The following is a 15,215-nucleotide window of genomic DNA, read 5'->3' on the forward strand; positions in this document are numbered from 1 at the left end:
ATTGTCAAATACTCATAATATATGCCACATTTTTATCCAAATCGACTTAGCGACTCATGCCATACATTCATTTTTCAAATGGGTGGCCCCAGCATGACTTGAACCCACCATACTAGCTTTGGAAGCGCCATGCTCTACCAACTGAGCCACAGAAGACCAATTGCCTACAGTTGTACTCTGAGCTCAGAACAGCCTCATTTCATCGGGGCATGGACTCTACAAGGTATCGAAATCGTTCCACAGGGCTGTTGGTTCCAAGTTGACTCCAAGGCTTCCCCTTTATGCAAATAGTAAACTGTTGAGCTTGAAAAACCCAACAGCGTTACCTGGGAGGGCATAGGCCCACCCACTTGGGAGCCAGGACCACCCGTGGCTGCGCCCCTGCCCAGTCATGGAAATCCATAGATTAGGGCCTAATGAATTTATTTAAATTGACTGATTTCCTCATATGAACTGTAACTCAGTAAAATCATTGACATTTTTGCATATTGCATTTATTTTTGCTCAGTATAATTTCATGGAAAGAGGTTTTCCTAATGTTTTGTACACTCAGTGTATAGCCTCAATTGTCAGTCAATTAATTAAAATACTAACATTATAACCGTTTGCATTCCACCCAGAGAGAGACTGCCATTTAAGCCAGTGATGAGGAAATTAATGGGAAATATCTTATGGTAGAGGCCCTGACAGATAGGGCCTCTGTTGATAAGTAAATAAGGTATTTCTGTCTTGTATCCATTGATTATCCTTGAGGTGTTTCTACAATTTGATTGGAGTCCACCTGTGTTAAATTCAATTGGACATGATTTGGAAAGGCACACACCTGTCTAGATACGGTCACAGTTGACAGTGCATGTCAGAGCAAAAACCAAGCCATGAGGTCAAAGGACTTTCCTGTAGAGCTCCGAGACAGGATTGTGTCGAGGCACAGATCTGGGGAAGGGTACCAAAACATGTCTGCAGCATTGAAGGTCCCAAAGAACACAGTGGCCTCCATCATTCTTAAATGGGAGAAGTTTGTAACCACCAAGACTCTTCCTAGAGCTGGCCGCCTGGCCAAACTGAGCAGTCGAGGGAGAAGGGCCTTGGTCAGGGAGTTTACCAAGAACCTAATGGTCACTCTGACAGAGCTCCAGAGTTCCGCTGTGGTGATGGGAGGACCTTCCAGAAGGACAACCCTCTCTGCATCACTCTAGCAATCAGGCCTTTATGGTAGAGTGGCCAGACTGAAGCCACTCCTCAGCAAATGGCATATGACAGCCCTCTTGGAGTTTGCCAACAGGCACGTAAAGGACTCTCGGGCCATGAGAAACCAGATTCTCTGGTCTGATGAAACCAAGATTGAACTCTTTGGCCTGAATGCCAAGCGTCACGTCTGGAGAAAACCTGGCACCATCCCTACGGTGAAGCATGGTGGTAGCAGCATCATGCTGTGGGGATGTTTTTCAGCGGCAGGGACTGGGAGACTAGTCAGAATTGAGGGAAAGATTAAGGGAGAAATATACAGAGATCCTTGATGAAAACCTGCTTGAGCGCTCTGGACCTCAGACTGGGGCGAAGGTTCACCTTCCATCAGGACAACGACCCTAAGCACACAGCCAAGACAATGCAGGGGTGGCTTCGGGACAAGCCTGAATGTCCTTGAGTGGCCCAGCCAGAGCCCGGACTTGAACCCAATCGAACATCTCTGGAGAGACCTGAAAATAGCTGTGCGGCGACGCTCCCGATCCAACCTGACTGAGCTTGACAGGATCTGCAGAGAAGAATGGGAGAAACTCCCCAAATATACAATACCAGTCAAAAGTTTGGACACCTTCTCATTCAAGTTTTAAAAAAACAACATTTTCTACATTGTAGAATAATAGTGAAGGCATCAAACTATTAAATAACACCTGGAATCGTGTATTAACCAAAAAGTGTCAAATATATTTTTGATTCTTCAAAGTAGACACCCTTTGCTTTGAACGCTTTGCACACTCTTTGCATTCACTCACCCAACTTCGAGGTAGTCATCTGGAATGATTTTCCAACAGTCTTGAAGTTCCCACATACGCTGCGCACTTGTTGGCTGCTTTTCCTTCACTCTGCGGTCCAACTCATCCCAAACCATCTAAATTGGGTTGAGGTTGGGTGATTGTGGAGGCCAGGTCATCTGATGCAGCACTCCATCACTCTCCTTCTTGGTCAAATAGCCCTTACACAGCCTGGATATGTGTTTTGGGCCATTGTCCTGTTGAAAAACTAAGCGCAAACTAGATGGGATGGCGTATTGCTGCAGAATGTAGGGGTAGCCATGCTGGTTAAGTGTACCTATTTTTTAAATTCCAAATAAATCAGTGACCTTGTCACCAGCAAAGCACCCTCACACCATCACCTCCATGCTTTACGGTGGGAACCACACATGCGGAGATCAACTTTCACTTACTCTCCGTCTCTCAAAGACACAGCTGTTGGAAACAAAATTTGGACTCATCAGACCGCAGGACAGATTTCCACCGCTCGTGTTTCTTGGCCCAAGCAAGTCTCTTCTTCTTATTGGTGTCCTTTAGTAGTGGTTTCTTTGCAGCAATTTGACCATGAAGGTCTGAGTCACACAGTTGATGTTGAGATGTCTGTTACTTGAACTCTGAACCATTTATTTGGGCTGCAAACTGAGGTGCAGTTAATTGCCTATTTCTGAGGCTGGTAAATCTAATGAGTGTATCCTCTGCAGCAGAGGTAACTCTGGGTCTTCCTTTCCTGTGGCGGTTCTCATGAGAGCCAGTTTCATCATAGCGCTTGATGTTTTTTTCAAAGTTCTTTTACATTTTTGCATTGACTGACCTTCATGTCTTAAAGATATGATGGACTGTTATTTCTATTTACTTATTTGAACTGTTCTTGCAATAATATAGACTTGGTCTTTTACCAAATAGGTCTATCTTCTGTACACCACCACTACAGTACCTTGTCATGACAACTGATTGGCTCAAATGCATGAAGAATTAAGAAGGAAAGAAATTCCACAAATTAACTAACTGTCAATTGAAATGCATTCCAGGTGACTACCTCATGAGCTGGTTGAGAGAATGCCAAGAGTGTGCAGAGCTGTCATCTAGGCAAAGGGTGGCTATTTGAATAATCTCAAATATAAAATGTTGATTTTTTTAACACTTGTGGTTTCTACATGATTCCATATGTGTTTATTTGATAGTTTTGATGTATTCACCATTAATTTACAATGTAGAAAATAGTAAAAATAAAGAAAAACCTTTGCATTAGTAGGTGTCCAAAGTCTTGACTGGTACTGTAGGTGTGCTAAGCTTGTAGCGTCATACCCAAGAAGACTCAAGGATGTAATCGCTGCCAAAAGTGCTACAACAAAGTCCTGACTAATGGGTCTGAATAATTATGTAAATGTGATATTTTTATTTTTTTTTGCTTTATCATTATGGTGCATTGTGTGTAGATTGACGAGGAAAAAACAATTTAATCAGTTTTAGAGTAAGGATGTAACGTAACAACGTGGAAGGAGTCAAGGGGTCTGAATACTTTCTGAATGCACTGCAATGTCATGCATGCATGTATGTGAGAACACACACACACACACCTGTATGCAATTGTAAGCTCACTCCTAAACACACGCACACTCTCTCTGTCTTTCTTTCTCCTCTCCTCTGAGGACCGTAGTTCTCACCCTCCTGTCTATACCTGTCTGTCTGACCTAATCCCTGCATTGTGGGGAAGTTATGACATTGAGAGAGTTTCCTGCCAGTTATGTAGGCTAGGTAGTAGAGTCCCTGAGGTCACTGCTGCCATGGCCCTCTCTGCACACACACACACACACACACACACACAAGCTCGCGCGCATGGCCTGTCATTTGGTCCAGCAGGTTGTCTCATTAGCCAGCACACAGCCCCACTGTTTGGCCATTGATTTATTGGAATGGCTAGTGTTCATTCAATGGCTCCCTGTGGTGTTTCCATCTACACTAAGTCCCGCATTTGGAATAATGACCCCGTTTCCTCCATTCGCGCTGACTTTTCGGAGACTGTGATTGTAAGTTCCCGTCTGTTCTTCATTGTATTGGATGTGTTATAGCAAGGGGTGAAAGAATGCATCCCAAATTGCACCCTATTTACAATCCCTATATAGTGCAAAACGTTTGACCAGGGGCCTATACGAGTGCACTATATAGGGAGCCATTTAGTGCACTGTCTGTATTCATGAGGAACTGGGCCGTGGCGTGCGTTGTCTGGCGAATCGGGTCACTCCATTCACAGCGCCTGGGCCCCACTGTGCCGCTCTGTGCACTGAGGCGAGCCAGAGAGGGTCGGTGGGTTGGACACACACTAGTGCACAGTGCCCAGTTATATAACCCTCCGGTCACAGCTGATGTCCCTTGCCCAAGCTCATTACAGTTCGAGACATGCCAATCACATACTCACGTACATGCGCACACACAGAGATAGAATAGTAGAAACGCACACAAAAAGCTGGAGAACATATATATGCACGTCCAGGGATTAAAAAAAATAATAATAATAAATTGCAGGTGCTGGTGTTTATATGAACTGAAAAAATAAAGAGGAAAACGCTGCACACTGCTGTTCAGGCTCCCAGGTGATTTTATTTATAACAACGTTTAGACTCTTAGGTCTTCATCAGGCATCCATATCCCAGGTGGGGATGGAAGGTCCTATATATAGGGGCAGTGCTCAGTGACATCACTTCCTGTAACGGGAGGTAAAAATGTATAATATCGCTTCACTTTAATAATGGGAATTGATGGGAAATTATGTAAATATATCACTAGCCACTTTAAACAATGCTACCTTATATAATGTTACTTACCCTACATTATTCATCTCATATGCATACGTATGTACTGTACTCTATATCATCGACGGTATCCTTATGTAATACATGTATCACTAGCCACTTTAACTATGCCACTTTGTTTACATACTCACCTCATGTATATACTGTACTCGATACCATCTACTGTATCTTGCCTATGCTGCTCTGTACCATCACTCATTCATATATCCTTATGTACATATTCTTAATCCCCTTACACTGTGTACAAGACAGTAGTTTTGGAATTGTTAGTTAGATTACTCGTTGGTTATTACTGCATTGTCGGAACTAGAAGCACAAGCATTTCGCTACACTCGCATTAACATCTGCTAACCATGTGTATGTGACAAATAAAATTTGATTTGATTTGATTTCACAATATCAACGTTCAATATCAAAATATTGAACCACACATGAGGAATGTGATAAATATTTAAGTCTTAAACCTTCTGCTGGTTTTCCCAATGTAGGACAGACCACAAGGTCATTTCAACATGTAAACAACATTGGTGGGCATGCAGGTAATCAGGCCATTGATGTTTAATCTTTGTCCTGTGTAGGGGTGGGTAAATGAGCCACATTTGTACGTAACACTGCATTGAGCTCATTCCCCCCCCCCCCCCCCTCCCACAGGACCTTATCCAAGAACGTTTTCCTTTTCTCTGGTGGGTAATCAGTTTTGACCACTGTCTCCCTCATTTGGGGGTGTTTTAAGGAAACACACCCTCTTCTCACACACTCACCACTTGCTGACAAGCCTCTCCCTCCCATACACTCTAGGCTATATCCACGCACACATGCGCAGAAACAGAGGAGAAATGAGAGATTGGCACTCCACTCCAGCATAAGGCAGAAAGGATTTACGGTAACTCCAGTCTTGACAGTGTGTGTGTGACGCTGTCCAGCAACTCTGCCACAACTCTTCAATTGCCATACAGTCCCTTCAGAATGTATCAAACCCCTTGACTCCTTACACATTTTGTTGTTACAGCTTGAATTTAAAATGGATTACATTTAGATGTTTTTCACTGGCCTACACACAATACCCCATCATGTCCTTTATAGATTTGTATTTATTTATTATTCTTAAAACATTTTTTTACAAATTAATACAAATGAAAAGTTTAAATGTCTTGAGTAAATACGTATTTAAGCCCTTTGTCATGGCAAGCCTAAATAAAGGAGTAAACATGTGCTTAACAAGTCACATAAGTTGCATAGACTCACTCTGTAATAATAGTGTTCAACATGATTTTTGAATGAATACCTCATCTCTGTACACCACACATACAATTACACATACAATTATCTGTAAGGTCCAGTCGAGCAGGGAATTTCAAACACCGATTCAACCACAAAGACCAGGGATGTTTTCCAATGCCTTGCAAAGAAGGGCACCTATTGGTAGATGGGTGAAAATAAAACACAGACATGGAATATTCCTTTGAGCATAGTGGAGTAAATAATTACACTTTGGATGGTGTATCAATACACCCAGTCACTACAAAGATACAGGCATCCTTCCTTACTCGGTTGCCGGAGTGGAAGGAAACCGCTCAGGGATTTCACCATGATGCCAATGGTGACTTTAAACAGTTACAGAGTTAATGGCTGTGACAGGAGAAAACAGGTTGGAGCAACAACATTGTAGTTACTCCACAATAATAACCTAATTGACAGAGTGAAAAGAAGGAAGCCTATACAGAATACAAATATTTAAAAACATGCATCTTGTTTGCAACACGGTACTAAACTAATACTGCAAAAGATATGGTAAAGCAATTCACTTTTTCTCCTGAATACAAAGTGTTATGTTTGGGTCAAATCCAATACAACATATTACTGAGTAAAGCTCTCCATATTTTCAAGCATAGTGGTGGTTGCATCATGTTATGAGTATCTTGTAATTGTTAATGACTGGGGAGTTTTTCAGGATAAAAAAAGAAACGAATGGAGCTAAGCACAGGCAAAGTCCTAGAGGGAAATGTGGTTGTCTTCTTTCTTCCAGACACTGGGAGATTAATTCACCTTTCAGCAGGACAATAGTCTAAAACACAAGGCCAGATCTTCACTGGGGTTGCAATCCAAAAGAACAGTGAATGTTCCTGAGTGTCCGAGCTACAATTTTTTACTTAAATCTGCTTGAAAATCAATGGCAAGACCTGAAAATGTTTGTCTAGCAATGATCAACAACCATTTTGCCAGAACTTGAAGAATTTTAAAATAATAATGCGCACCACCTGGATTCGGTCCAATGTAGCAACATTTGATTTTGTGTTTTTTACATTGAACAAAGTAGAGACTCAGAGCTACAAAATGGTATATTAGAAACTGCAGTTGAGGAACAACGAGAAAGTAATTCTGCTTTCAAATTTTAGAAACTTGTAACCCAACTTTTGAAAAATGGCCTGTGAATGTTTTGGTACACCTACTGGAGAGGACTTGTCTAAACCTATTCAGCATCGTTCACACCTTAAGCCTCCGGCTCACCCATCTCTTTAAGGATTCACAGTGTAGTAAACAACCAAAGATTTCAACCCTAAAATTGGTGAAAGTTGTAGCAAAAAGTAGTAGTAATTTGTTTAAATATAGTCCTTTGGTGCTACTCATGTTGTTCTTCACATTACCATCTCTTGTAAACACACACTATATCAAATAAAATCAACCTTTATTTCTCACATGCACAGGATACAGAAGGTGTAAATGTTAGTGAAATGATTACTTCCATAGTGGAGTCTTTTGTTTAGACATGTAGCTAGCTAGCTAAACAATGAACCATAATCCCAACTCTAATGCCACTTTCAAAACAACTGCGAACTCCGGAGAAGAAAAAAACACTTGGACTGGAAAATATCGATTTGAACGGTCATCCAACTCAGAATTCCAACTGGAACTTGGGCCTCTTTCTTGAACTCCTACATAGATCATGCATCTAACGTTAGCTAGCTAGCTAATAGTATGCTTTAACTTGTAATAAAAACACCTTTCTGACAAAATTAGAAATGTATACTATCTGAAAATGTAGCTAGACTCTAACCTGTATACATCCCTCTGTCACGGATGCCCTGGTTGCCCTTAGTTTAAAGATGTAATCCAGAGACAGGTGTTTTATACATCAGTCTTCTTTCTGTGTTCTCTGTTTTGGGCTCTCCGCATTTGGCAATCATCTCTCTGCTTCCACCAGGCATTCCACTGATTTCAAAACTCGGTCAACTTCTTCCGTGACAACGACACTGTTTCTTCCCCAACATTGTTATCAGAAGACGCTATATTGTCTCGTTCAATTAAAATATTTTTACCTAAATCAGGGATTTCCTCCATTGTTTGATTAATTTTCAGAGTCCAAGAAAGTCAAACACGATCATCCTCCAGAAAGTAGTCCTTCACAACATTTTCCCACTGAGCTTTCAAAAAAAGCTGTGGTAGACAGGATTATCCCCGCATACTTAGCAGCTCGTGTTATAGACAGAAGCAAGCTACATGGAAGACCAATCCGAAGTCATCTCTCGGCATGTCCCGCCTCTCCATTATCTCAGCCGATCATGGCTAGCGGGAAGGTTACCGTGGCAAATCTAACTATGCTCATTATTTAACAATTTCATTATGATTTACAGATGGCATACAAGGTTGTTATGAAGGAATTTATCTTCAAAAACATATAAATAAAATTACATTCAAATGTTTCTGTGAAGTAGTAGTTTCTTGAAACGAGTCATAAATGTTGCACAATCCAGGTGTGCAAAGCTGTTAGAGACTTACCCAGAAAGAGTCACAGCTGTAATCGCTGCCAACGGTGATTCTAACATGTATTGACTCATGGGTTTGAATACTTATCTAATCAAGATTTTTTTTTGGGGGGGGGGTTTCTTACGTTTTGACATTCGAGTACTTTGTGATCCTCCACAAAAAAAATCTAATTAAATCCGTTTTAACCCCACATTGTAACACAGCAAAATGTGGAAGGAGTCGAGGGGTGTGAATACTTTCTGAAGTCACAGTAACTGTTTCTTCTTGGTAACTTCCCTCTGAATGCAGGTCTGTACATGTTGCCCCCACGCACCACTTTTAGCTAAATTGGATTATTCCTTATTTTACATCGTCTATGAAAAATGGCCTTGCGTTTCGCCGGGATGTTTTTCATTTCCAGTCCTGTCTTTTGTCACATGCACCATTTCCTGTTTTCCAAGAGAGGGAGAGACAATGTTTCAGCTCTGTGGTCTGGAATGTTTTGTCCACTGTCTGTCAGGAGAAAAACATCTGCTCTTCCAGCAGCTATCATCATAGAGATATGTAGTTAAGGGCTGCAGCATGAGTCGTGGGCCAGGGTGAATGTACAAAGTTTCACCTGTTGTGTTTGCCTGTCTTTGACTGACGTTCAGGGGGAAGCCCTTCCAGAGTTCCAGAGGAGGGTTTCCATATGGTTCCTCCCTGCTGGCCCTAAAGCCTCAGGCCCTGGCCTCTCTTCTGGCCTCCTGCCTTCCCTTGGCTAGCTCCATAGCAGGAGGAATGTTTTAGATTCAACGGAGTCAGCCTGCTGCAGGCCGTTGCTTATGCACAGCCGTGGCTCACTCTGTGTCTGTCTCTCTCGCTCTCGCTCAGGCCTGGACAATATCCCGCAGTATGCGGACAGGCAGGCGCACTATCGGGGAAACGCCTCTCCTCCCCTCTCTCTCTCTCTTCCTGTCTTGTTTCTTGTAATGCACTATTCCAAAACTTTACTACATGTAAAGTACCTTCTCTAACAAATTATTTTACAAGGAAGTCTCGAGTCTCCTAAGCTTACTTGTGGAGGGCGCTCTCCCCTGTTGCGAGAAGTCCGATCCACTCAGAACATCGCTCCTCCGGCTATGCCCCAGAAATGTCGTTGATACAAACTCTCCTTCAGGTGCAGTATGCACTCGGTGCTGATTATATAGAGTGCATGCTATTATATAGGGCATTCATCACCAGGGGAGGGCTGTGGAAGAAACATCCCCACTAGCTATTACTTTTATGATGGGACTTGATCCACTTTAGGAAGTCTTAAAACATCTCGCTAGATGAGGACAGTTAGGCTGACAGGATAGAGCTGTCAGGTAGCTGAGACCTTGATCTCTCAGCACAGATTGCAAAGACAGCCGGCAGAGATCCAGGCGAGGACACACGAATGCACGCGCACATACACATGTGCGCACAGGCATACTCGCTCTCTCTGTCTCTCAGGGAGCATGAATACTTCCCTACATGTCCCCGCCTCTTCTTGTGCCTGTCTCTTGTTTCTCTCTCTGTGTGATCACCAGTGAAATGTATAATGAATAAGCTACCTTAACTGACCTGTCTCTTTTTTTGAGTGTGTTTTTTTTGTATGAATGAACCTGAGCAGTCAGGGGAAGCAGTTTCTGTAAGGAGGTCAGGGTCATATTCATTAGGGCACTCTGTAGCAAAACGTTTTGCAACGAAAAATGCCAATGAGCAGTTTAGTCCATCCCCGTTTCGGTCTTTTTTCATATGTTTTGGTGTCTAAGGAATACAACCCAGTTGATTGATTGCTGTGTCCCCCTATAAGGAAGGACCAGAACCTGCTGTCACCGGTCAACTGCTGGTACCTGCTGCTGAACCAGGTGAGGAGGGAGAGCAAGGACCACGCCACCCTCAGTGACATCTACCTGAACAACGTCATCATGCGCTTCATGCAGATCAGCGAGGACTCGACGCGCTTGCTCAAAAAGGTAAGCTCTTCTGTAGAGGTAAGAGGTCAGACCAGGTGAGATCCCACTGATCTGACGGAAGTAGTTTCTTGTCTTGAAATGAACAGGGAGAACTCTGGTACCTCGTTATATTGGATATATCCTTGGCACATTCACATAGTCAGGAGAAAACTCTGGGCCCTGCTGCTAATGATACGTCTATCATCCTACAGCCTTAAAGCGGCGATCGGCAGTTAAAATTATAACAAAGCACACTCCCTGCTCCTGTTTTGGTAAAAAGCTGAGGGGCTGGAGAAATGTAACCCCTCTCAAATTCATGGGCAGAGCTATGGATGCACTGACTGATAAAACTGTAATTTTTCTATTATGGATTATCTATGTTTTGAGGCTATATAGTGTTTGTTTACATTGGCTTTGTTTACAGAAGTTGGAGTAAAAAAGTTTATATTTTGGGTTCTCATGGAGTGTGACAGTTGAACTAAGCTCATGAAGCATTTGTAAGTTATATTCTTCACGTATCAATGGATATATATCATTAATTTATAAGTCCAACAATACATGTAGCAGCTGCTGATTGCCCATTTTTAAGTAAACCAGGCACTGGACTGCACTCAGATGTGATGTTTGGCTGGATGTAGGTTTAACATATTACATTACAAGTTGTTTGATGACATCTTGATAGCAGTTCAATGATTGGGTTGTGGTTTAGTTCTGTGAATCTCTATGCTGAGAGAGAAGAACCCTCTTCCTACACAGCCTTGATCATAAGACTGAACGCCCTATCTAACCCTCCCATCCGAAGTCGGTCGCCTCGTGACCGAAACCCTGTTAATGCTGCTGCCGCCTGTTTCACTCGGACCACTCCCTACCAGATTTTGAGCTCTCTTATGCACTAGGAGTCACATGAACTGACCACAGTCCCGAAAATGACAAACCAGAGCCTGTTTCAGTGGGGTGCTTAGCGTCAACGTGTTTGGCTTTTTTTCTCTCTTTCGCTGCGGGGTCTTTAGATCCGTCTGCTAGATGGAGACAGAGAAAATAGTTATTTTATTCATCTTAAAGTCATTATTGTCTCTTGATGTTGGTGGTTTCATCTGGCTTGTACAGAGGAGTGGTCTGCTCTGCACCCCACCCCACTCCAATCCTCTGCTCAAACAACTGCAACACACACAGGAAGTTAAGGCAGTAATTTCCCTTTGGTCGTAGTTCGAGGCTCCTGGTTTACTAATGGGCCAGATGTGAAGCTGGAGCGAAGTGGTTTGTCAGATGTTTCTTTCTCCCCCCCCCGACTCAATCCACATTACTGATGTTTAAAATGACAGACTACTAAACTCATCAATGTGTTCCCAATGATACAGTGCCTTGCGAAAGTATTCGGCCCCCTTGAACTTTGCGACCTTTTGCCACATTTCAGGCTTCAAACATAAAGATATAAAACTGTATTTTTTTGTGAAGAATCAACAACAAGTGGGACACAATCATGAAGTGGAACGACATTTATTGGATATTTCAAACTTTTTTAACAAATCAAAAACTGAAAAATTGGGCGTGCAAAATTATTCAGCCCCTTTACTTTCAGTGCAGCAAACTCTCTCCAGAAGTTCAGTGAGGATCTCTGAATGATCCAATGTTGACCTAAATGACTAATGATGATAAATACAATCCACCTGTGTGTAATCAAGTCTCCGTATAAATGCACCTGCACTGTGATAGTCTCAGAGGTCCGTTAAAAGCGCAGAGAGCATCACGAAGAACAAGGAACACACCAGGCAGGTCCGAGATACTGTTGTGAAGAAGTTTAAAGCCGGATTTGGATACAAAAAGATTTCCCAAGCTTTAAACATCCCAAGGAGCACTGTGCAAGCGATAATATTAAAATGGAAGGAGTATCAGACCACTGCAAATCTACCAAGACCTGGCCGTCCCTCTAAACTTTCAGCTCATACAAGGAGAAGACAGATCAGAGATGCAGCCAAGAGGCCCATGATCACTCTGGATGAACTGCAGAGATCTACAGCTGAGGTGGGAGACTCTGTCCATAGGACAACAATCAGTCGTATATTGCACAAATCTGGCATTTATGGAAGAGTGGCAAGAAGAAAGACATTTCTTAAAGATATCCATAAAAAGTGTTGTTTAAAGTTTGCCACAAGCCACCTGGGAGACACACCAAACATGTGGAAGAAGGTGCTCTGGTCAGATGAAACCAAAATGGAACTTTTTGGCAACAATGCTAAATGTTATGTTTGGCGTAAAAGCAACACAGCTGAACACACCATCCCCACTGTCAAACATGGTGGTGGCAGCATCATGGTTTGGGCCTGCTTTTCTTCAGCAGGGACAGGGAAGATGGTTAAAATTGATGGGAAGATGGATGGAGCCAAATACAGGACCATTCTGGAAGAACCTGATGGAGTCTGCAAAAGACCTGAGACTGGGACGGAGATTTGTCTTCCAACAAGACAATGATCCAAAACATAAAGCAAAATCTACAATGGAATGGTTCAAAAATAAACATATCCAGGTGTTAGAATGGCCAAGTCAAAGTCCAGACCTGAATACATCCACTGTATGTATTCATTTTTAGGCATTTCAATCAAGACTTTTTAATGTATGAAGTTTAGTTCATAGCATCCCTCATATAAAGAGGTTTGCATTGACATTACACACAGATCATTTTTCCCCTCATGTACCAACTTTCCTTATTGCTCTACCAATTAGTTGTTGGTTGGCCTTGTGCACAACAGGCAATGACCTGCACTTACAGTAAATCTTCAGTGTGTGTGTGTGTGTGTTTGTGTCTCCCCTCTGGCTGGTATAGTGACGTTTGGCAGCCGGGGGCCAAATCAAACGCCATCCCCCTCGTGGGGTGCAGTCTGTCACAGGGGAGCAGAGACACCCCTGCCCTCTAATTAGTACATCCCATTGTCTTTGATCTCCGCTGAGCTCCAGTAAAGATAGACAAACACCAGGGGAGGCCCCCCAGTTACAACACAGTCAGTACAGGTCGTCTTGTTTTAACACGAGACAGATGCTGTTTTGTCATCCTGACATCAAAGAGCAGTGTTTTTTATATTTCCAAATTCTTATGTTTTCTAACTTTTTTAAAGTTATGAGTTGAATCCGTACAGGACCTTAAATGACATATCCTATCAGGCTTCAGCATGGTGGACCTTTTGAAAATAGTCAGTTGATTTGTGTTCATGCCTTCGGCAGTAGTTGTTTTATTTATGAGTAGTACTGTGGACAAATGGGTCTGAGCTCTCTGTGCTGCGGGTGCTCTCATGTTTTAGCGTCATTTTTAAAAGTCACAGCTTACCTCGAATTGTGTCTTTTGTTCGATGCCGAAACCTCTAAATACAAGTCTTGTCACGCAGTCCATTGATTGGTCGGGCAGGTCTTATCACATGTATTCTCTTCCTCATTCATACAACTGGTTCTTTGTTTTTTACTCAGTCATATTTTATTTATGGAGGTCACATTCTGGTGGAACTGAGATCCCAGGGCTTGAAAGCCTTAGCTGTATGGCGGAAGGAAGGGATTCGTTCATCTAGTTCCTACATTGCAAATTGATTCGCTACAGTGGTAGGTAGGAAGGAGGGTGAGGGGAAACATGAAACAGCACCAGGTACTACTAAATTGGTATTGGCATTTGATCAAGCGGAGTGCAATGTGTTTTTAAAGCTTGACAGTTTACTGCCTGGCTTGGTGGAGTCCATCACTAGACTACCTTCCTGGGCTGCTTCTGTATAGTACAATCAGGTCAACAATTATTGGCACCCTTGATAAAGATGAGGAAAAAAAGACTGCATACAATAAATATTACAAATACTGAGCTGTATTGTATATGTAGTGTATGCAGAACAGAAGTTAGTATTTTTAAACTAAGAAAATTGCCTATTACCAGCAAGTTTTAGCCAAGAACCTGGTTGCTTCTGCCAGGAGGCTGAAACTTGACTTTTTAGTATAAGAAGCGGATCTTATACTAACGTGGATCTTTCAGCAAGACACAAAAAAAACATGTTTTATTGTCACATACACCAGAGAGGTGCAGTGAAATGTGTTGTTTTACAGGGTCAGCAATTGTAGTACGGCACCCCTGGAGCAAATGAGGGTTAAGTGCCTTGCTCAAGGGTAATATCTCCACAAATAAATTGTTAATTTACCAAGAATTGAACATTTTGCAATGGCCATCTCTCCTGTGGTTTGAATTGAAGGGCAGTCTATAAGCACAGACAAAGAAAATCAAGGATCTGGAAAGACACTGCATGGAGGCGTGGTCTAAGATCTCTCCCAATGTGTTCTCCAATCAATATAAAACATTTAACAAAAATGCTCAGTGCCATTATCCTTTTGAAGGGGAGGGTGCCGGAGTATTGAAAACAGGGGTGCCAATAATTTTGACCCATTCTTTTTAAGAAAAATAATCATTACTTGATAAACAATCTCTTTTCTTTGAGCAATTGTACTAGTATAAAATAAGAACTTTTTGTTTGGGTGGTGGTGGGGGGTGGCATACAATAATAGCTCAGTATTTGTATTTATTTTATACTGTCTTTTTTGCTCATCTTTAAGGGTGGCAATCATTTTTGAGCTGACTGTGTAGGAGCCAATATGATTTGTGTCGACTCTCACTAGAGTTTTGCCATATGGAGCAGTCATGCCCCTGGTGCGCTACCCACCAGACA

General features: G+C 42.3%; 1 protein-coding gene across 2 annotated transcripts in view; it reads left to right on the forward strand.

The window, feature by feature from the left end:
- The window catches only part of srgap1a (SLIT-ROBO Rho GTPase activating protein 1a), a 152,568-nt gene that overhangs the window by 55,553 nt on the left and 81,800 nt on the right, over positions 1–15,215 (forward strand). For both annotated transcript variants that reach the window (XM_036977675.1, XM_036977679.1), the window contains exon 3: positions 10,386–10,548. In XM_036977675.1, coding sequence (XP_036833570.1) covers positions 10,386–10,548 — 163 coding nt within the window. The remainder of the gene's footprint in view (positions 1–10,385; positions 10,549–15,215) is intronic.

The sequence above is a fragment of the Oncorhynchus mykiss genome, chromosome 1, assembly GCF_013265735.2.
Source record: "Oncorhynchus mykiss isolate Arlee chromosome 1, USDA_OmykA_1.1, whole genome shotgun sequence".
NCBI lineage: Eukaryota > Metazoa > Chordata > Actinopteri > Salmoniformes > Salmonidae > Oncorhynchus > Oncorhynchus mykiss.